This window comes from Desmodus rotundus, chromosome 5 (genome assembly GCF_022682495.2).
Source record: "Desmodus rotundus isolate HL8 chromosome 5, HLdesRot8A.1, whole genome shotgun sequence".
NCBI lineage: Eukaryota > Metazoa > Chordata > Mammalia > Chiroptera > Phyllostomidae > Desmodus > Desmodus rotundus.
The window spans coordinates 47,694,753-47,718,306 of NC_071391.1; the positions used below are offsets into that span (position 1 = coordinate 47,694,753).

General features: G+C 41.3%; 1 protein-coding gene across 2 annotated transcripts in view; it reads left to right on the top strand.

The window, feature by feature from the left end:
• The window catches only part of PPME1 (protein phosphatase methylesterase 1), a 46,766-nt gene extending 23,767 nt beyond the window's left edge, over window positions 1-22,999 (top strand). Inside the window, exons 5-14 of one of the 2 annotated variants that reach the window (XM_053923830.2) lie at window positions 946-997; window positions 4,485-4,639; window positions 5,669-5,759; window positions 9,983-10,048; window positions 11,590-11,713; window positions 14,866-15,037; window positions 15,896-15,940; window positions 20,076-20,140; window positions 20,445-20,512; window positions 21,775-22,999. In XM_053923830.2, coding sequence (XP_053779805.1) covers window positions 946-997; window positions 4,485-4,639; window positions 5,669-5,759; window positions 9,983-10,048; window positions 11,590-11,713; window positions 14,866-15,037; window positions 15,896-15,940; window positions 20,076-20,140; window positions 20,445-20,512; window positions 21,775-21,793 — 857 coding nt within the window. In that variant the 3' untranslated portion in view covers window positions 21,794-22,999. The remainder of the gene's footprint in view (window positions 1-945; window positions 998-4,484; window positions 4,640-5,668; window positions 5,760-9,982; window positions 10,049-11,589; window positions 11,714-14,865; window positions 15,038-15,895; window positions 15,941-20,075; window positions 20,141-20,444; window positions 20,513-21,774) is intronic. The other variant, XM_053923831.2, reaches the window with a different exon arrangement.
• Window positions 23,000-23,554: the final 555 nt, after the last annotated feature.

Here is a 23,554-nt window from a genome sequence, read left to right on the forward strand (position 1 = left end):
TCACATTTGTCCATTTCATGATGGGTGATTTATGAGCACACCTCCCCGCACTGCGCTGAGTGTTCAGCAGTTCCCACCAAAAATGGTATGACCCCTGTGCCCCACCCTCCCTATTCACCTGAGCTTGCCCTGAATGACTTTTTGTTTGTTTGTTTGTTTCCCTGGATAAAAATAGTCCTCAAAGGGAAATGTTTTGCCAATGTGGAAGAGGTGAAACAAAAAAACATCAGAAGCACTAAAAGGTATAGAAACTCAACAAGTTCAAAAACTATTTTGAGCAGTGGGAAAAATGTCTCAATAGGTGTATGGCATCAAATGGAGAGAACTTTGAAGGTGACTGAAGTTTAAACATGTAAGAACAAATATACAATGTTTTATAAATAAATTCCGGGTTGTTTTGGGTCCCTCTTCATATGTAAATATAAAGTCCCTGTTTCATTGTTCAAAAGGGAGGTTTTTTGAAAGAGAGTACTCTTGCATTTATAATTTCTATCCTTGGGAATTTTATTTTTGCAATATTTTTAGCCTGGGCTGGGTGGCTCAGTTGGTTGGAGTGTCGTCCCTCCCGTACACCAAAAGGTTGCAGTTTTGATACCCCGTTCAGGCGCATATGAGAAGCAACCAGTCGCTTCTCTCTCTCAGCAGTGTTTCTTTTTTCTTTTAAGATTTTATTTTTTATTATAGAGAGGGGAGGGAGGGAGAAAAAGAGGGAGAGAAATCATATATCAGTTGCCTCTAGATCACACCCACCAGGGACTGAATCTGCAACCTAGGTATGTTCTCTGACTGGAAGTCAAACCCACCACCTTTCGCTTCACAGGACGACACCCAACCAAGCCACACCAATCAGGGCATTGTTTCACTTTCTCCCTTCCTCTCTCCCTAAAGGCAATTAAAAAATGTCCTCACGTGAAGATTAAAAAAATTGTTTTAAATATTTTTTAGGTGAAACAAAAGTCAAGAATTCTGAAGACTTGTCTGCAGAAACAATGGCAAAGTAAGTAATCTAATATTGTTTATACATCACCTGGTTTTCATTAGTATTATAAAGAGTAGTATGCCTTTATCATTCTCTTGGTGAGATTTTTGGGCAATAATTAGTACATTCTTTGTTCTTTTTACTTATATATCTGGTGTCTCCTCACTATCCAGTCTGGAAAGAAACATTCGTCTTTCTTGGTATATTCAATGTGATAGTCATACATAAAGCACTGGAAAATTCTTGGGGCACAGTTTAGTTTGTGTTGGCTTTTGAAAAATTTTCTTTTGTTGATATGGTTGAATAGAATTTGGATATCAGTTGGGGACCCATGCTTGGCAAAGTACTTGTATATAAGAGGTCCTGTGAAATGTTCTTAGGGTATTCTGCCCACATTCTTTGTTCAATTTTTGAAGGAAGACAGAAACAGAGTATTAAAAGAAAATGTAGTTATACCCTAGGTCTCAAAAGATGCATGTAGCACATACAGTGGCTTTCAAAGCTGATCACTCATCAGAATCACCTGAAAAGTAATTAAAATACAGGTGATTTGGCCCTACCTCACAACAACTGAATTAGTGCTTCTCCTAGTGGGATCTGAGCATTCATATTTTTATAGAGGAATCTGATACAGCCAGTCGATGACTGGCGTTTGGAAACCACTAGCCTGTATTGTAAGCAGAATTCCTTCACTACCCTGCTTTCATACATGCATGTACTTAATACATGTCCTCTCAAGTAGTTGAGCAACTTTGGCCAAAAATATTCTATCCCTTCTTAGCTTAGCAGCTTTAAGCCAAGAGTAAACTCTTTCCTTTAGAACCCAAACTCAAATGGTCATAATTTTATTGTTATAGTAGATGCTATTTGTGTCCTTTCTATTTGCCAGGTTTCATTAAGTGTAAAATAAGCATTTATTAAGAATAAAGAATTTACTTAAGTTATATAAATTTATCTACATTATTAACTCTGTAGTAGAGATACTATCACTTGTTTTTTTTTTTACCAGTGAGGAAACTAGCTTAGATAGGTTGAATAACTATATGAGGTCACACAGTTAATAGACCAAAGTTACGATCATTCAGTTATAGTGCTAGGTAGTGGGGGGAGAGAGAATGAACAGTGCATGAGTACCATTTTACTCCATGAACATACGCCTGAGAAGCCACAGAAAGGGATCCAAGAATCTGTTCCCTCGGTTGGTCCTACTGCCTTTGTAATGGGAGAACAATAAAGCCTGAAATAATAAGCATGTTAGTCATACCTATGGAAGGATTTGTGAATGATTTTTAAGGACTTAAAAGGTATCTTGACTGTTGACAAAAAAAATGAAATACATCATTTAAGTGGCCAGGCAACCAAAGGGTGATGATGGCTTGGCTGGCTTTCTAGAGGAAATTGAAGAATTAATTGAGGACCTTACCCTCAATTAATGAAGAATGAATGTTTCTTCTTTAACTCCTTTGTTGTCGGACTTCCATGCAGTTCAATTTTCTGGCAGTTCTGGGTATTTTTTGTTTATAAATTTTTTGTTGTCAAAAAATTCTTCTTTTGGTTGTGCGAGGAGGCAAAGTGTACCTACCTATGCCTCCATCTTGGCCAGGAGTCTGAATTCTTGTTGAAGTAGTCTAATCAATAAAATGTTTGTATGATTTCTTAATCAAGTCAGTCTGTGAAACAAAATCCCAAATAGGCATGCTTAATGGGTGATCATTGAGGTCTGCGAATAGTACTGACGGCATGATTTTCACCTTACATACCAACTTTAGAACCTATACCCTATATAAGATGCAGCTCTACTGAGCGTAGAAGAGCCAAGATTTGAGCTCGGGTTACTCTGATAATCATTTTCCCATTAGGTCTGATATGCTTCTCAGGAAATGAACTGAGGGTCAATAAGTATGATAGAATCCCCCTAAAGAGCAACTACCAAAATTGTGGTACGTACAGTCACAGACTAGATTTGTAGTTAATCCCCTCTACTTATCTTTATTTTTCTGAAATTTCAGGACATGTCTCAAATAAAGCCCTAATCTTGGTGACTGAATACTTTGACTAACTTTAGTAAGAATACATTTCTCTTGGTGACAGATGACCAAGTGATTGATCATAACCAACTTTTATCCAGATGAAATATACCTTTCCTGAGCTTAGATACAATATTAAGTTGGTTTTTTTCAGAACTTACTCACCTTCATGCAGTATTTTAAGGAGACCTGGATTTAGATATTCTTCTGTAGCATCTTTTTATTTTACTCGTTATATCTACTAACTAAAATTTTTAACCTTAAAATTTTAGCCTTATATTTAACTCCAAATGAATATTGCACTATTACTTGTTTCACTTATAAAATAGCGTGGCCTCCTTTATCTCCCATTCGGATTGTCTGCCGATGCTGCAGCTACCTGACTGACATCTGTAATTGCTGTGTGAGGTTTTCAAGATTAATTCCTTAAGAAACATTTACCTTTGCTGTTCCGAATGGTGTGGAGACCACATTTGAAAGGCTGTGTCCCTACACCACACCTGCTGTATTTGGCTAATCCTGTGTGACTGCTTGAGGAATGTACTGATACTCAGCAAGACAGAACTGTCTTTTGACCTTGACTCAGCCATTCCCAAAAGAAGACAGTGGAGCCCATGGTTCCTACAAACACACCATATTTACCTATTGCTATAGCCAAGAAGGCCTACAGTAAATAAAAACCTAAGTTCCTACTTCAGTTCTCATTTTCAAAGCTATAAGGTTTGACTTTGTTAAACAGATACACTCATAAAGGCTAGGACAGAAGCCAATAAAAATTAGCTGTGAACATCTTTCTAGTTTCTCAGAACATATACTTACATTTATGTTAATATTTCAAACAACTTTACATGACATAAATAATAATTAACATTTTGTATAGCACTTTACTCTTTTCAAAGTATTTTCACATTCACTCAGTTAATTCTCACAGCTGTTCAGACTAGTAAATGATATTCTTATCTTCATTTTATAGATGCTGAAACTCTCAGGGGTTAAATAACTAATCCAAGTCCATATAGTAAAAAATAGACGGGAGCTGTATTCATCTTGCGATTCCAAACTTCACTGCTTTGTAATGCTTAATAAAGTTGTTTTCTGTTTTATAGATGGGGAAGCTGAAGCATAGGACACTTAAATGTTTAGTCCAGAGCTTTAAGCTTAGGTTTAAACTAAAGGTGTAGGTTTATGTAATTGTACCAAATGTGTGGAACAGTGAGAGTGTGACGTAAATGAAAGTCAGAAAATTTGGGTTCTTCATCCTTAAACTGCCATTTACCAGAAGAGGTGGGTTTGTGGGTACATGAGTAGACACCGAGGACATGTTAGGAGTTTTACGTAGTTACATTTGTAAGGTGGCCCAGGAGACCTCTACAGTCCTAGAACTGTTAGTTACAGACCAAAGGGAGGAATTAGGGAAGAAAACTACTTTACAGTGTTGTCAGAGAGCATTTCGAGCTTTTTTCCCCTTCTCTTTGCAGGGATGTTGGCAATGTGGTTGAAGCCATGTATGGAGACCTCCCTCCTCCCATTATGCTGATTGGACACAGCATGGGCGGTGCTATTGCAGTCCACACAGCATCATCCAACCTGGTGCCAAGCCTCCTGGGTCTGTGCATGATTGATGTTGTGGAAGGTAAATTTCCTTGTGCTAAGCTACCCGAATCAAAATCTTTGTCTTAAGAGAGCTGTCCATGGTAGATTATTGTTTTTGTGTTTTAATTTGTTGTTGATTTCATTCATCTTGTCGTATGTCCCTTTGTCTTTTATATCTTTCTTTTATGCTATTTCATGGCAAAAGCATTTTTTAATTTTCAAGTTTTTTTAAAATTTGGGATATATTGGTATATAACTTCATATTTGTTTCAGGTGTACAAAATAATGATTTGATATATGTACAAAGTGGAACAAAATTAGGTTTACAATTGTTCATATGGGAAATAATACAATAATAATAATACAAGAATGAACTCTGTGTATCACATACTCATAGCTGTAAACCTATTTTTGTCCCATCCTGTATATATTGCAAAATGATTGCATAATATGTCTAGTTAATATCCATCACCACACATGGTTAAAAATTATTTTTCTTGTCATGAGAACTTAAGATCTATTCTCTTAGCAGCTTTTAAGTATATAATACAGTATTATTAACTATAGTCACCATGCTGTACACTGCATCCCCAGAACTTATTTTGCAACTGGAAGTTTATGTTTTTTGACACCTTCACCCAGTTTCACCTACACCCCATGTTACATAATCATTCTCCATGACGTAAGAAACTCTTCATAAACTTCTTTGATGGCTGCATAACATTTAAATTATGTGTACGTCCCCTAATTTTATTTAACATTTGGAAAGAAGCTGCCGTGTGTTCCGTGACCCAGTCTCAGCAGTCACACTGTTGCTCATACGAGGCAGCCCTGTTCATCGTAGGGTTACTTCACGAAGGAGAGGATGCCAGGAGGCGAAGTCATTGGAGTCCATCTTGTAACCTGGCTATCACATCAGTCTTCTGAATTTTACTAAACTGCATCTTTTTTCCCCCAAGCAGTACTGAATTCTGCTGTCATTGGGGGCAGATGTATATAGTTGGCCCAGTAAGTGTAAATTCTTGGAAAATGGTAAGTGCTGTGGTTAAAATTTTTCTTTAACATCTAGGGACAGCCATGGATGCCCTTAATAGCATGCAGAATTTCTTACGCGGTCGTCCTAAAACCTTCAAGTCTCTGGAGAATGCCATTGAATGGAGGTAATCCACAAATCTTTATTGTCTGTATTTTAAACGTTAGATTGTAGCTTCCTTTTTCATCAGTTCAAGCACCAATTTCAAAGGAATAACTTCTCACCTTAGCTTTATTGTAATTTCATGGGTGGAAACAATTATGTGAAGACCAGAATTTAAAAATGAATACAGGGTCCAGCACAAATAATGCCCCTTTTTTATTACAAAATCATAAACATGTAATTCTGTAACATAACAATATCACACGCAAGTGCACCATGTGACATTTTAGTGGAAAGGTTCAAGTTGCTGTCCATCTCATGTGAGATTTGCACATACCCTACCACCCCACTCAAGCAAGCCTTACTTCTGCTGGACCCTGTATTTTGAATGTTTCAGACTTGTCTCAGTTGCATAAAATCCACTAATACACTGTAGTACCTCGTACAATCTTAGTAATTATGGATCATCTGTTGTCTAGCTATTCCCATTTCTAAAGTGAGAGTTCAGACTAATTGAGATTCTAAGACCTCTTCCACCTCTGATGCTCCATGGTTCTAATTCACTTTCTGTGTTCTAGAGAAAATGATGGAGAAACAGAAGATTGATGTAGATTTCCTTTTCAGTTTTTATTTGGGTTTTGGGTAAATAAAAACCCTTTGGGCCCTGGCCAGTGTGGCTTAGTGGATTGAGCACCGTCCTGTGAACCAAAGGGTCGCTGGTTTGATTGCTGGTCAGGGCACATGCCTGGATTGTGGGCCAGGTTCCCTGGTGTGGGGCATGTGAGAGGCAAACACACACTGATGTTTCTCTCCCTCTCTTTCTCTCTCCCTTCCCCTCTGTCTAAAAATAAATAGAACCTTAAAAAAAAAAACCTTTGGGTAAATCATTTTCATAAAAATTACTGACAGAATTGTCTGTGACTTTCACTTAAGTAAAGGCTATTCAGTCATTAATTTATTCACTAATTCAATCATTTGATTAAATATTTAGTAAACACTTTGTGCTGAAGGGTAAAGATTCAGAGATATGTAAAACACTGTCCTTTCCCCCATGGAGATCAGTCTTATATAAAACATCTTCATTATCCTATCTTCCTACCTGTTCTTCAAAATCCACCTCCAGTACCTTCTCCAGAACCCTGTCTCTAACTCCCCCAAACCACACAGACTACTGCCTCAGTAAAACAGCTGGAGGCCTTTAGGTCTGTATTACATTGTCCTGTTTCCCCCTTGAATCTTCTAATCCTCCCTTAAAGGGTATGCTTTTTTTAAATTAATTTTAATCTGTCTTAATGCCCTTCCTGCATCACGAGGGCAGAAGCTATTCTCTATTTCTTTTGTACTTTCGTATAGAATAAGGCGGACTGCTGGCTGCCCTAGCAGGCAGAACATATCTGTTAACTAAATCAGAGATATCAAATGGAAGTTAAGGACCTGGTAAATATATCCTAAGAGAGTTTTCCTAGAACAGAGAGTCTCATGCCAAACATAACTTGCCAGAATGATGTGTGTGTTTATTGAGGTTGCTTCTACTTTCCCGTGTTCATGCTGCTGTTCTCTCAGAAGCACCAGAGATCTCTAACTGCATTGAGAATGCAGCGGCTGCCAGCTCAAAACATAGCTCAGGAACTCTGTCTGCTTCCCTAGTAACAACGAGTGAGAAAATTATTCCATATAACTTTTTTAACTTATTCAGCAAACACTTTTTTTTTGCTACCTAAAATGTATCAGTACCTGATCTAAGAACTGAGGGTGAATGAGGCTTAGTTCTTATATATTTACTCGTGGGGGATACCAACATCAACAAGTAAATGCATAAACACAATACAGTGAAGGAAGCACAGGTGCTAGAGAAGACAGGTATCCAGTCCAGCCTGAGGGTCATCTTGGACCTTGATTCTCGAGGCAGATGTAGGATAGGATAGGGGTTTTATATGTTGAATGTTAAAATGTTGTGGGTTCTATGAAAGCCACTGATTTTTGGACCCTACTTTCTGAGCCTGAGAATCAGAAAGAGTACTATGAAGCATTTGCTAATTTTCTTTTGTACTCTGCTGGATATCTGAATCAAGTTATGACTCATGGCCATTTTGGCTATTCTAGATTTTTTAAAACAATATGTTGAAGTACTGAGTAAGCCAGCCTGTTTAATTCAGTGCAGATTTAGAGCAGAGTGCGTTCCTGCTTTTGCTCTCTTGGTCATCCTAATGCGAGGCAGTACAGTCTAGTCATTAAGAGCCTGGGCTTTGAAGTTGGGCAGACACAGATTTGCATTTTGGTTCTATGACTGAGGAAAACAACAGGGTAAGGAGTGGGGAGAGGGAGTGATAATGGAAGTGGGAAAGTGGTTAGGAGACAGCGCCAGTAGTACAGGAGAGTGGTGATGATAGACAAGTGGTAAGATAGACAAGGATGGGGGCAGCAGCAGTAATGTCATTTGGAATGTATTTTGAAGGTACAACTGATTGGACCGTCTTACAGGTAGGATGTTGGTGGGGAGAGGGGCTGTGTTCAAGGATGACTTAGAGGATTTTAGCCCAAGCAATTAGGTGAGTGGTGGAGACAAAGAGAAGTAGATATGGGAGCAGGTAAGGGGGAGCGAATCAGGATTTTTATTTGGAAAAGCCGAAATGCTTATTCTATGATACATCTAAGTGGAAAGGTTAAGTATCATTTTCATACCATCGTAAAGTTGAAAAAGCGGACTGTCTGTAGTTAGAAGAGATTGAACTAGGGATAATTTGAAGAAGAATTATTGCACAGATAGTATTTAAACCCAAAAGATGGAATGCAGTCAACTAGGGATTTGATGATGACACCAAAAAGATCGAAGAACTGAGCCTTGGGATATTACATAATTGTGAAAGCTTGGGAAGAGGAGGAAGATCCAACAAAGGAAACTGAAAAGGCACAGTTGGTGAGAGAGAAAGAAAACGAGGAGAGTGTAGCAGGTGTTTCTAGAAGGAGGGGGAGAACATTTGTGTCAAATGCTGAAAAATAACTCAAGATGAGGGCTAAGAAATGACCATTAGACTTGGCATGATGGAGGCAACCTTGCAAAGGAAATCTCAGAAAATAACCTGTTACCTGTTGGGGATGTTAGCTGAGGAAAGGATGGGAGGTGATAAAGTAGAGAAGGCAGGTGAGAACTTCTTTGAGTTTTGTTGTGTAGGAGAACAGAGAAGTGAGGTAGTGTTTTCAAAGACTAGAGAATATTTTTAAAGGATGTTTTATAATGTCCACCAGAGAAAAAAATGGTGACATAGGAGAGAATAGGATAAGTGAAGAAAACCATGTCCTCATAAAGGAAGGGGTGGGAACCAGTACCCACGATTGGCCTTGAATAGGTAGGAACAGGGATATTTCAGATTTTAAACTGTCATCACAGTAGAATATATGATCATGAATACTGGTGGATTTGCATTACTTTAGATTCAGTTCATGGTAGAAAAATGAAGTAGTAATTCTAATTACTTTGTTTATCATTGAAGTAACAAACAAGGATTATCTAAGGGGGGTGCACTTCACAATTTTACATGACTGTTTATGCTAAATAATGAGGTTTAAAGAGGTATGTTCTGGTGGCCTGCTTCATGTGGTGTCATGCAGTCATTTTGCTTGGCCCTTAGGCATACTTAGAGAACCCTGAGAAGACCGATCTAATAAGATGGAGTCTAAGCTCCTAAGCTCTGTGTCACGGCGTGCAAGGCCCTGTCACACTCCCCCTTTGCTTGTCCCCGCTCCTGTCCTCTAATGTCATCATCCTGCTGCCTCTCACATCACAGTGCCTTTGCTTGCACATTGTCCCTCTGCCGGTGCTGCTCTGACCACCCTCTTCTGTCTTTTACCTCTTAGCTTCAGTTCTTAGTTTAGGCAGGACATTTGGGAAGCTTTCTCGAACCTCCTCATTCAAAATAAAGCTGATTTCCTTTGAACCTTGCCTTATCTATTTGTGTTTCTTCCCACTGAATTATGTGCTTCTTGAGCACAGGCCTGACACATAGTATCCTCTTGGTAAATATTCTCAGAACTGAATGGCTTCAGTGTCTGTACTTAATTTTTACTACGCAGTTTATAGACATAATAAATAACCAAGTGGGAAGTAGTGGTAATCTCCATATAAGCTACAGTGGTAACCATAACTTTTTAGAAGGTCCCACAGAATCTGTAGAATTATTCATTTGACTCTACTGGCATGATAAGAAGGATGCTGAATAACCTCTCCCCCTCGTTACTTTTCCCTTGTAGTGTGAAGAGTGGCCAAATTAGAAATCTGGAGTCTGCCCGTGTCTCAATGGTTGGCCAAGTCAAACAGTAGGTCTTATTTTCCCTGTTGGGCTGGTTGGATAATGAAACATGGTGGGGGAATTACAGTTTGCTTTTCCCTCATACACTTATCCTACCATCCTTGGAGTGCCTTCATTATTGTAGATAATTTTTACAAGTGAGCTCCATTGTGCCAGTTGTGTGGATTTTCTTTTCTTTTTTTCTTTCTCTGTTTTAAAGAAATCCCAAGACCAAATAGTGTCATCTCTATAGTACTGGGTTACTTTAGTAGTGCAACTCTAGGTGTTAAAGGTCAAGAATCCCAGAGAATGGATGTTAAAAATTAAGTGTCCACTCAAGTGCTGGTAATATGATTTTATTCTGATAACAGTCTCCTTCTAAGCCAAATATGATTGAAAGGAAATTATAGCATAAAAGCTTTAGCATAGCCTGAGTGAAAGCCAGATTCTAAGGTGAGCTGAGATTATTTAGACTAGTTGACCTTAGCATTACATGAGTTCTGGGGATTACGGTGTAGTCACAAAATAAACTTCAGGTGAATTGAGAAAATGTTGCCCAATGGAACAGACAGGAAACACAAGAGTCGATGAAAATGATAATGAATTATTGAATGGGTACCATTTTCCAGGCACTGTGCAGGGTATTTTATATGCAGTATCTCATTTTTTAAAAACCTTGCTGTATTGAAAAATTTCAGACATATAAAAATAGAATAATACAATGAAACCCAAGGTACCCATTGCCCATTTTCAACAGTATTGACTCATGGCCAGTCTTGTTTTATCTGTACGCCCGTGTCCTCTAAGCATAAAATATTTTGAAACAAATTCAGACAAACACAATTTCCTCTGTAAGATTTCAGTAGGTGCTCTATAGGTTCCACTTCTATCTCTCTCATTTTTTTTTCTTGCAATTTATGTGTTGAAGAAACCTGTGTTTTTGCCCTGTAAAATTAAAGTGATATTGTTCTTAGAGGAAAGAATAACAATAATAACAATCTGGTTGGATCAGATGTTCTAATCTGCAAGGGTCAGCTGGCATGGTTATTGTAATTCCAGTTTCTACCAGCTAGTGAAAAAGTGGGGGCTTTTTATCATTCTGTTTGAGCCTTGTACTGCTCTAAGCAGGTACAGTAGAAAAACATCGTGCTTTAGAGGTAACTGGGCCTGAATTTGCCTACCAGCTTCATCCACTCATGAGCTAGGTGATCTTGGACTATTTTTTAACTCTTCAGGCCTACCTCATAGGATTGTTAAGAGGAGTATATAAAATAATGCCAGTAAAACTCTTGTCGCCATGCCTCCGGAAGTGGATACTCCCTTCTGCGGGTAAGTATTGGTGCAAGAACTAGAAACCGGCCCTGGAGTGTAGTCGTACATTGGTCACGACATTCCACAGTTTTGGCCTACTTTGTACGTTTTAAAAAACACATTATGCACATCCTTCTCTCAGGAGCATTGCTAAGTTTTAACTAACATTTGATTATAAAAGGCCATAAGTATTAGAATCTTTGAGATAGTTTGTGTATAGAAGAGAGTTTTGTGACAGCACTTTCTTAAAAAACCTAGGTGTGAAGGAATTACAAGTCCAGAAGGCTCAAAATCTATAGTGGAAGGAATCATAGAGGAAGAAGAAGAAGATGAAGAAGGAAGTGAGTCAGTAAACAAGAGGAAAAAGGAAGATGACATGGAGGTGGGTAAAAGCCTGCACTTTTGGAATGATGGGGTAGGGAGTGGCTCAGAGTATGTGGGGATAAGGAAGGGGAGGTGACATTCTTTTTGTCTATCATTAGACATTTTAGGGGAGAAAAGACTATCATAATAGATACTTGGGTTAACTGTGACATACAAAGTACTCATAGATGGTGCTGACAAATTTCAACATAAAGTTTACAGTATATACCCTACCGTCAAACAGACTGCCCCCTCATCAGGCTCTTTCTCACTTCTGTTCTTCGGTTCCTATGGTGTATTTCATGAGAAAATCCCTACTCCTGCCGTTCTGTAGTTCTGTACTAAACGTATCTAAATCTTCCCTGTCTTTTAAGGTGTATCTCCTTGGGGAAGCTTTCTGACCTCAGTTTATGTCAGTTCTCTCCAGTGCAGCACTGAGAGTTTAGACAACACAACTCAGCACTTTGGGTTTTTTTGTTTTTTAAATATTTTTCCTCAGTCCTCACCTGAGGGCATGTTTATTGATTTTTGAAAGGGGTGGGGGTGGGGGCAGAGAATGAATCATCAGTGTGAGAGTGTAAGAGAGAAACATCGATCAGTTGTCTCCCATATGCGCCCTAACTGGAGATCAAACCTGCAACTTAGGTATGTGCCCTGACCAGGAGTCGAACCCTTAACCTTTTTGGTGTACGGGATGGTGCTCCAACCAACTGAGCCACCCGGCCAGGGCAGCACTTTGTTTTTTTTTGAAGTTATAGCTAATTCATAGGACTTATTTTCATAAAGCACATTCAAAGATACTGTGGTCTTTTGGTAGTCAGAATGCAGATTCAGTGTCCTCTGATTGCCCAAGAATTGTCTCCCAACAAAAATAACCTATGTATTTCAAGGGCAGGAACTGATGTTCTATATAAATTTCCCTCAGCATTTAGCTCAGGATTGTGTGCATAGAAAGTGTTCTCGGAGTACTTGATGAACGGTTGATTTGAGGATAGTGGTGAGAAGGGGTGCTTTTTCTTAGAAGTGATTAGTGAGCATAACCCCAGACTTTCTGGTATGGACTATAACCATCTTACTAACGGCAAGTAATGAATGGATTTGGTGTACATCATACTCCTTTGCATTTGGAGATGCTAGTGTTAGCAAGGGGGAAAGTCCTTTTTTTAAACAGTATTTTTTATTTAATGAGGATCATCTTGTCATCCTTAAGATCAATGAATAATATCTTGTACCTGTTTGGTGGTTACAGAAATACACATAATGCATGGTCAGTGTGCCCCCTCAGCACTCTGAGAGGTGAGGGAAAATCTTTTCTCCCATGTTAACAGTGTGGAAACTGAGATGAAAAGACTTGTCCAAGGTAATCCCATAGTATTTAGTAGGTTTGAGACTTGAATACAAACTATCAATTACTTTTTATCTTTTATATGGTAGGATCTACACCGAGTATTTCACATTTATCATATTTAATTCTCAGTTTTGCTCTCTGTTGTAGATATTATCACTGTTTTACAACTCAGGTACATATACTTGCCTATGGTCACACATAAATATTAGTGCTAAAACACACCAGATCCTTTGTGTTGTTTTGTTTTGTTTTGTTTTAGACAGAAGGGAAAGGTGGGAGAAAGAGAGGGAGAGAAACATTGATTGGTTGCATCTCGTATGTGCCCTGACCAGGGACTGAAGCTGCAACCAAGGCACGTGACCTGACCAGGAATCGAACAGGCGACCTTTCCCTTTGGGAGCTGATGCCCAACCAACTGAGCCAACTGGTCAGAGCAGATTCTCTGATTTTTAATTCCAATTCATTTTTTCTTTGCAAATTTTTATATACCCAGTTATATGAAATTATATAAACTCCCAAAGTTTATATGGGCACATCAAGCAATAAGGGATGTAACCAAACAGTCTCTACTTGAGGAAAGATACAAAGAAACTCCAAACAGCAGTCACAACTTCTTGCAACTAGTAGGTGAATAAGACCTGGAGATCTAATGCACAGCATAGTAATTATAGGCAACAGTACTGTCGTTGCTAAGAAACTGGATCTTAATTGTTCCCACCAGACAAAAGAAATAATTATGTCACGTGAGAGGTGGTATTACCTCATGCTATGTCGGTAATCATATTGTAATGTATCAATGTATCAAATCAGCACTTGTACATCTTAAACCTACATAATGCTGTATGTCAATTATATCTCAGTAAAGTAATTACATTTATTAAATAAAATGGAGAAAATGTTAATACAAATTAAACTTAACAATGACAAAGCAAAAAAAAAACATTTATAACTTCTAAAATTTGGTATCCAGGGGCATTTATGGCCCATTAGCCCTTTGGAGCATCTCTGCTATAGCACAATATAAGAAGTGGTGTTTGAAATGACCCTGAGACATACATAAGAAGTCAGTTGCATCTATTCTGCTGTCTCATGTTCATTTCTTGGTTTTCATATTGTGGTTGATTCAGTTGCCCAATTACTTATTTCAGTTATAGTATTTCAAATTTTTAATGATGCAGAAAAGTATAGAGAATTGTTTATTTGTTCAGCGTGCATTTGATGAGTTTATACTGTGCCCATCCTTCTACTTTATATTGAGATTAACAGATAATTGACAGTTTGTCTTATTTGTGTCAGATTTTCTTTTTTTAATTACTATTGCAGGAACATTATATCATTATCATAAATCAAAATACAAGAAAAAATGCTCTACCAGCAAATCAACATATTTTCAGTATTTCCTCCCAGTTCCTTGCCAAAGTATACCACATTTTTCCAGTGATAATCCTAACTTAGATGACATGTTGTACTCTGCTTCTCTCACTTAATATTACAGTGTGAGCATTTTTTCATACTGTAACGTGTTTTTTGTAATTATCCTTTTGATGGTGTGTTCTTTTTGCCAAATGGATATAAAAGAAGCTTGGTCTTGGCCCTACCATCTACTAGTTTTGTAATCTTAAGAAAATGTCCTAAGTTCACTGAAACTAACAGAAGTACAAACAAACTTCTAATTATCTAATCATGGAAATAACAACAATATAAAGGCTGTTATAAGGAGTAAATGTATATTAAAATGTCTGGGACATAGTAGGCCCTTAATAAGTGCTAGTTTCCTTCCCTTTCCTTTTCCCAGGGACCTAGTTTTTATTCTGTTCCTCCAGGGGTTGCCCTCAGAGACTCAGAACTTGCTCTTATTCCTCCAGACCAAGAAAGACCATCCATACACTTGGAGAATTGAACTGGCAAAAACAGAAAAATACTGGGATGGCTGGTTCCGAGGCTTATCCAATCTCTTTCTTAGTTGTCCTATTCCTAAATTGCTGCTCTTGGCTGGTAAGTGTGTATGTGCGTCTGTGTAGTAGTCAGTTCGGGCTGCCATGACAAAATACCGTAGACTGGGTGGCTCAAACAGCAAATTTATTTTCTCGCAGTTCTGGAGGCAGAAAGTCTGAGATCAGGGTACCAGCAGGGTCGTGTTCTGGTGAGAGCTTTCTTACTGGCTTGCAGACACCTGCCTGCTCGCTGTGTCCTACATGGCAGAGAGGAAGCAAGAGCAGGCTCCCTGGTGTTTATTTTTATAAGGATACTAATACTATCGTACGAGGGTCCCACCCTTATGACCACATTTAACCCAGTTACTTCTTCATTTAACCTTAATTACTTCCATCTTGACTTTGGGGGGACACAATCCAGTCCATAGCACTGTAGGTATATTGTCATCTGAATATGTTCTTGTTATATATAACTACTCACCAAATGGGTAGTAACCTCCAAGGTGAAGTGCCGTCCTCACTCATTTGTGCCCTTTCTCTTCCCCACACCAGATCCCTATACCTAATGAAGCATAAGCATCCACCTGGGATGGCCTGATTCTGGCCTGGCCTCTGTACCTGGTCAAGCCCAAGTCCTTCTCCTAGAGTGGTGTAAGGATACTCTGAGTATAATGGAAATTTTAAAAAGTAAAACCCTGTTTTCAGATACCAGTTTACATGAGCAAAGTGATTGCCTGGAAAGCTTCCTGTGGTGAGAATATACCCTCAGGGAGTTAGGACTGTCATTAACGCGAACTGAGAATGTCGTCATGTTTGCAACTTTGTCACAACTTTTACTTCATACTCGAGCAGTAAAACCTACTTTACATGGCCTTTTCTAGTATAAGCTACTAATGAATTCTCTTACTTTTTTTCTTAGGTGTTGATAGATTGGATAAAGATCTGACTATTGGCCAAATGCAAGGTAAGTCATCAAGAAATTACATCCCTAGGTCAGTGATTTCCAACCTTTTTCATCTCGTGGCACACATAAACTAATTACTGAAATTCTGCAGCACACCAAAAAATAGTGTTGATGATCTGACAAAAAATAGGTATAATTTTGATTCATTCACACTGGATGGCTATTGTGTTGGCTGTTGTCATTTTTTTTTAAATTTGACAATCTAAGGGGAAAGAGGTCAATACCCCTGACTAAATAATCAGGTATTGCATGTTTTTAAAAGTCTTGCAGCACACCAGTTCAAAATTGCTGCCCTAGGTCATTCTCTGAGGGAAAAGGAAGGGGCAGAGTCAAGTGAAAATTAATATTCTGAGATGGTGAGATGCGGTGGAAAGAGCTTGAGCCTTAGAGTTAGACCCAAATTTGGCATCTGCCTCTGCTCCTGACCCGCTATGATTATGGGCAAGTATTTCCCTTTTCTGAGCTTCAGTTTTTCTTCCCCTTCTAAAAATGAGAATTTCACCACCACTTATGTCTCAGAGTTGTAAGGGCTAAAAGTAGGCAATGTAAGTGTAAACTCTATTTAGAAGACCGCATGGTGAGGTGGTTGGTAAAAGCAAGCCCTCTGAGCTTTGGAGAACTGGATTTGACTATTTCTTCTTCCCTACTAATTTTTTGACACCGGGCTAGCTCTTGACCTGCTTAGCCTTAGTTTTCTCAATCTATAAAATGAGAACATTGATGGCAGCCTCATGGGCATCATGAGGTTAATGAGTAGGAAAGCGACATGTTGTGCTCAGGTCCAGGTGTGTTGGCCAGATGTCAGTGGCGGCAGTGGGACCTATTTTCTGGAGGCTCTTGCTTTCGTGTGGATGAAGGGCTTTGCAAAGATGAAGTCAATAGACATCGGCACCTTTTGGGTGATGGGAAGAAGAGGTGTGAACCCCAAGGCCAATGTTTCAGGCTTAAATGGATTCTGTTCTTGACCCTCCTTTTCTGCTTACTGTCCCTGGGCAATCTCATGGCTTCTGTTTATACCCTGATAACTCCCAAAGCTAAACATTAACTCATACCCTTTCTCTTCTGAGTTCCAGACCTGGCCTATGTACCAAACCTATTGTACATCTCCACTTTGCTATTTGATGGGCCCCTCAAACTGTTCTCTTAGCTGTCCTCAAGCTCTCCACAGAAAAAGAGGATATATTCCCTCATAGTAGTTGTTCAAAGGCTCCTGAATGACTCTGGCCCCAGGCCTTCATACCTGTTCCTTCCTCCAAATACATGGTCCTTCTCCAGGCTTCTCTGAAAGCCTGGAGAAGGACCATGGACTGAGACTGTGTGATTTTTACGTCACTAATTTGGTAATTCTGAGCTTAGACACCTTTGCTTGAATTTAACTCAAGAAAGCCTTTTCTAAGCACTCTTTCTGGGCAAGGCCTGTGCTTGATGCTGGGCAGACAAAAGAATCAAACATGGCCCCCGAGACTATCTGAAAGCAGTTGATCTGGACTGGCCCAGCATTTGGAAGTAGTGTGGATCGCCAGCCTTGGAATCGGACAGTTTGAATCCCTGTTGCTGCTTTTGTGGCCTGAGTGAATTGCTAACCTCTTTCATGCAGAGTTTTTTCACCTATAAAATGGAGATAATGATATATCTCAGTACATCTGTGTGAGGTTTAAATGAGAAAATGTGGGAGACGTAAGAGCGACAGATGATAACTTCACTATGTTCAGGAAGCGGTCATGATTCCTCACTGTTTCTCTAGTAAAGGTTATGCCAAGACCACCTTCTCTTTCAAAGTATCACAGAAGTATAGAGACCAAATGGCTGGAATGGGGGACAGTCCGTGAAGCAAAGGGAAATGGCTAAGTCGGCATAGATTCCTAACCTTTGCCTTCCCAGCCTTGTGTTTAAACCAGCTGAATTAGTTATAGAATCCTGGAAACCCAGCACTCATTTATGGTATAATTTGGGTAAATAGTTTAGGTTCTCTAAAATGAAGGTTCCTTTTTTGTAACATGAGAGGGGAGGGTTTGGAAATGTGCCCACCTCATAGAATAATTGTGAGGATTGCCCATGATCACATTACTTTATGTGTGTTGGACATAGTGTGTGTGAGTTCTCCTCGATTCTGCATACCCATTCTTTCAGAGGAACAAAAAATGCATCCCTAAGTCATTAATCCCAAGGTGGTTGGAGTTCTAGATTTTATCAGGCCATTCACTCAATTATTAATTCATCCAGGACTTACTAAGTATCAGTACTTGTTCAATGTCTTGCTCTGTGTTGGGCTTTATTGGGGATGTAGAGTAAGTAATGATACTAGCCCCTGGCCTTACAGAAATGACACACTGCTAGGGAGACAAGCACCAGTGGCAGATCAAATAGAAGCTTACAAAGCAAGAAGGGTACACACTGCTCTGTTTGGATTCAAATGAGTTCACAGTGGTACATTAAGTGATTCGTGGGAGTGGAGCATAGGCCGGAGTACCTGGGGCAGCTTACTGCAAGAGGAGGACCATTAGCTGGGCCTTACTGAGTGGAATGGTCTTAATTTCTCTATTTATTAAGCTACCTTGGGCAAATCACTTTACTAATCATGGCCTCAGTCAGTTTTATCATCTCAAAAGAAGAATTTCAGTGTTTGTCCTGCTTAGTTTCTTTAAAAAAATTTTTTTATTGTTGTTGAATTACAGTTGTCTCCATTTTTCCCCCTGTGCTCTCCCCTGCCCTGCCCATCCCCTCCTTCCACACTCAATCCTACCCCCACCCCCTGTTGTTCTTGTCCATGGGTCCTTTATGTACATGTTCCTAGACTTGACCCTTTCCCTTCTTTCCACCATTGTCCCTCTCCCCACTCCGCTCTGGTCACTCTCAGTTTGTTCTCTATTTACATGTCTTCATTCTATTTTGCTTGCTTATTCGTTTTGTTGACTAGGTTCCACTTATAGGTGGGATCATATGGTATTTGTCTTTCACCTCCTGGCTTATTTCACTTAGCATAATGCTCTCCAGTTGCATCCATGCTGCTGTGAAGGGTAGGAGTTCCTTCTTTTTTTTTATAGATGTGTAGTATTCCATTGTGTCAATGTACCACAGTTTTTTGATCCATTCATTTACTGATGGGCACTTAGGCTGTTTCCAAGCATTTGGCTATTGTAAATAACGCTACTATGTCCTGCTTAGTTTTATAGGGTAGATTTGAGAATCAACTTAAAGCATGAATAGAAGAGTATTTTGAAAGAGTTTTAAAAGTACCGTGTATCTGTGGTAAGAATCACAGAATGTAATGACCAGGAGGGCTCTCAGAGCTTACTCCCTTATTTTGTAAATGACGAGATACTGAGGCTCTGAGAGCCTGCCATCTCTTCCTTTAGGAGTTCTGGGTCCCCTGTCCTTTCATCTGCTTAGGGATCTTGCTTTGTTGGTCACCTCTGACCTCTGACGACTCTTAATAGCTCTCACATTAGCAGTGAGCTTACAGTGTTCCACAAGACAGTGTGAGGAAGTGCTTACTGCAGCGTCTGGCACATAGTTAGGCACTCTAGTGGTAACTTGTCATAATAAACTTCAGACTCCTTAACATAGCTTACAAAACCCTTAATGGTACGGTCCTTGGTCTCTTTTCAGCCTCATTATTAACTCTTATAAGTACCATGCCAAACTTTTTATTTCTTGGAACAAATGCCATTTCATCTTCTTCCCTTTGTGTAGGCTGTTGTTTCTATGTGGGAAGCCTCCCTGGATCCCTGTTGAACTGTGAAGCCCCCTTTCTCATATTCTTCCAGTTGCATATACGCAGTTCAATCACAGGAACTACATGTTGCGTTAAGATGTTAGTTCTTGTGTTTCGTTCCTCCTCTGGACTACAGCACGTCCCTTGAAAGCAGGAACTGTTTCTTCCTATATGTCTGGACTCAAGTAAATGCACATTAAATAGTTGCAGAAGGAAACAGCGAAGGGAAAATGATTTGTCCAAGATTACAAGTATTACCATCCTCCTCAAAGGCTTGGTAACTGGGTCTAGTATTGTGGGGGGGTGGGGAGGGTGGGGAGGGTGGGGAAGAGATCCTGGGCTCCTGGAGCGTCCTGTGAGGCTGCAGAGGTAGAGAGCTGTTTTAGTCCCTGAGGTTGCCTGGGTTTGTTTCCTCTCCAGGGAAGTTCCAGATGCAGGTGCTACCTCAGTGTGGCCACGCAGTCCATGAGGATGCTCCAGATAAGGTGAGCTCTCTTGGCGCCTGAGAGTTGTGGGGACTTCCGTGAGAGCAACCTTGGGTTTCATAGAAGATGGAACATGCCTTTGAATCTGTCTGTGCTGCCTGCAGCTGTTGTTCTGGGGCCCACACAGATGCAGCTCCGCCAGCTCCCCAGCAGCTGTCTCTGGTCTTGTCTTTCTGTGTATGGGCCGAGGTACTGACGCCCTGCTCTTTCAGCCCGGGGCCCCATGGTTAAGATCTTAAGCTCTATTTTTCCATTATTTTCCATTGCTAACCTTCACATGGCTTGGAACGTCTCTGTTTTTTAGGTAGCTGAAGCTGTTGCCACTTTCCTGATCCGGCACAGGTTTGCGGAGCCCATCGGTGGATTCCAGTGGTAAGGAAGTACAAAGGTTTAAGGAGCCCAATAGTTCTGGCCAACTCCAGCAAAAAGATACTTGTTGTAAATATCTTCCTTACCCCTGTCTGGTTGGGTCACATGCCTCTTCCTCCTCCTCACACAGAGCCCCAGCGTGTGTTTCTACAGTGCCTTCGTTGTGTATGTGTGTGTTCTCTGGGCCAGTGGGTGGTTGCCAGCTGAGGTTAAATTGTGCCTTGTCCCTCACCCCCCACCACGATGTGCACTTTTTATTGAGGTGGCCCTTTTCTGAGGAGGCTGGGGTGGGGATCAGTGCTTTCCCTGGCTCTTGGAGAAGTTCTGTGTGCTTTCTCCTGCCCTGCTCCTGAGGAAGATGGGGCAGATCTTGGAGGCTGTGTAGAGATCCAGAGCAGGGTTTCGAAACCTCAGCACTGCTGACGTCTGGGGCTGGTAATCCTTGGCATTGGGGGCTGTCCTGTGCATTGCAGCATGCTTAACAACATCCTTGGGCTCTGTGTACTAAAAGCCGGTAGCACCCCACACACTGATAATCGTGATAAGCAAAAATGTCTCCAGATTGACAAAATCTCAAGGAAGGCAAAATTACTCCCAGTTGAGAATCACTGGTCTGGAGGGGAAAAGGATGCCTTTCATCTTAGGAGGCTCTGCAACTGATCAGGGAGAAACAGCTGGGCTCCTTGTTGAGAAGGAGGAGGCAGAGAAGCATGGTGACCCAGACCACATGGTCTTGGCCCACTTCAGGTAGCTCTTAGTCTTCCTGAGCTACAGAAGGCTCCCGATCCTCAGAGAGCCCACAGCCTGATGCAGAGTCACGCCTGCGAGCTGGAAAGTCTCTTACTGGTTTTGGTGAGGGTCCTTGTTCCCCACCCTTAGGAAGTTTGAAGAAGAAGAAATGTTAAAAAGAAATGGCTTCTGCATTAGAGAACTAGACCCAAGAGGTGAGGGTGACAGGGCAGGGTAGGCATTGGAAATGATGACAGCAGCCTGAGGGGTGAGCCACCCCTCCGGCAGCTGACCATTGATGGGTCCCAGGAATCAACCATAAAGACTTATTTTCTCTTAATAAGCAGTGTTTGGGGCCCCGGACCATTTGGAGCTTTGGTCAAAACAGCAGTGCACTGGGAGCAGACCCTGTGGATAGCCCTGGATGGGACTGTGGGAGGCGGGATAGATCTGCAAGGGTCTTAGTGGACATTAGGAAGGGCTTCCTGGAGGAGGCAGGATACATGTGTTTTCCCTTCTCTTTCGCCTCTTCACAGTGTGTTTCCTGGCTGTTAGTGACCTGCTATTCGCCCCTTTCTCAACATTGAGCTCTGTTGTAAATACATCGCACCAGAGGCCACTGTGATGCCGCTGTCTCTTCTTCACCATTCTGCCCGACCATGTGACACCGGCTCCCTATAGACGGGCATCCCAGATGTACAAACCCTTCCGTGTATTTCTGCCAAAAGCATTGTTTTCCAGGGCCTTTGACCACCATCAGCCTCCCTAGTCCAAGGCTCCCCAGATCCTGTCCCTTCCCTGTTCAGGGGTCTGCCTGTTCATCCTGCCTTACCTAGGGTAAAGCCTCCATCCGAACTGCCACGCTGGGCCCCCTATTCCTGGCATTAGGCAATGCACCTGGGTCCAAATGTCTCTCAGGCTCAGGGACCTCCATTCCTTGAGATTGTTCTTGGCATGGTCCTGCCCTTCCTCAAGGGATGGGCCATGCACAGGGTTGTCCTTATTTTTCCCTTTCAAATAAAATACCGGTCAGGTACCTTTTTACCCCAGTCTTATTCTTCCAGACTTGGAAGACCCATGGAGTCCAGGATCCCATTCTTAGGTACAAGGAGGGGTGATGGATAGCATCACAAGAAACCAGCCTGAAAATCAGGTCCAGCCAGTTCAAGCACATGGCCTCCCACCTGGGGAGAGCCCACCGCCCCACTCCCACATGTCTGGGCACCTGCCCTGGGCTGAGGCCAGGTTGCTCCAGGGGCCTCTTGAGCCTTCACCTGTCACGAGCAACCCAGGTTAATTACAGCCCATGCACAAAGCCACAGGCCAAAGCCTGTGCAGTTTTTAAGAGTCAAATTTAACCATTTTCATAATCGGTCCCTGGAGGTGTGCAGAGTGCCCGCTTACCTCTTCCAGACCCACACAGCTTGTCTTCGGCACTTGTGGTTTCCATGTCAGTCTTCATAGCAGCAGTACAGCCCGGCATCCCCACTCTCTTGCCCTCTTCCACTGCCTCATCCAGCACTGCGGCTCCCCCTGCTGCCCAGCCACGCCATTTCCGAGAGTAGGGAGGGGCAGTCTCCTGCCGCCCATCTCCTGCGGCCCATCTCTTCCGTGTCTGTCTTAGCTGATGCGTATCCCCTCCACCTTTCCACCCAACAACTTCCTATTCCTGTCCTGCTGCACGGTCCAGAGTCTGGGACCTACTTTGTTTCTTTGTTATTTATGACCTTGTTAAAGAAAATAAATATCTCCCAACCTTTACCTATCTAGTCTTCCTCTGTGAAGTTGTCCTTATTTCTGGTGATCTGGGGGCAGGGGGATAGCTCATCTCCCTTGGGTTGAGTTACCACAGAGCTCCAGAAAGCCCTTTCCTGCCACCCACCAGCATTATACGCTCTGCCTGCTCTCCAGATCTAGAATGCCTGCTGGGACGGACAAGGCCAGCCTCTGCAGCAGCCAGGGAAACCTGGATTCCAGTGCTATCTCTTCAAATTATTTGCTGGGTCAACTTGGGCTCAGAACAGGAGTCTGTGCTCTCTTCACATGACCTCAGCCACTCTGGCTTCATATCTGCCAACACCAAACTTTGTCCACAACCCAGATCATCTCCTGAGCTGTAGACACTTAGGTCCATCCACCTCCTCCTCTCTATCCCAAATGACCAAAAGCCACTCGTGTTGACCATTTTTCTAAAACTGAAATCATCTTCCCCCTAAAACTAACTTGTTCTTCCTCCCGTGTTTCTTAGCTCAGTAACTGGTAGGTAGCAGCATCTCTCCGGTTGTCCGAACCAGACAGCCAGAGCTCTCCAGACAG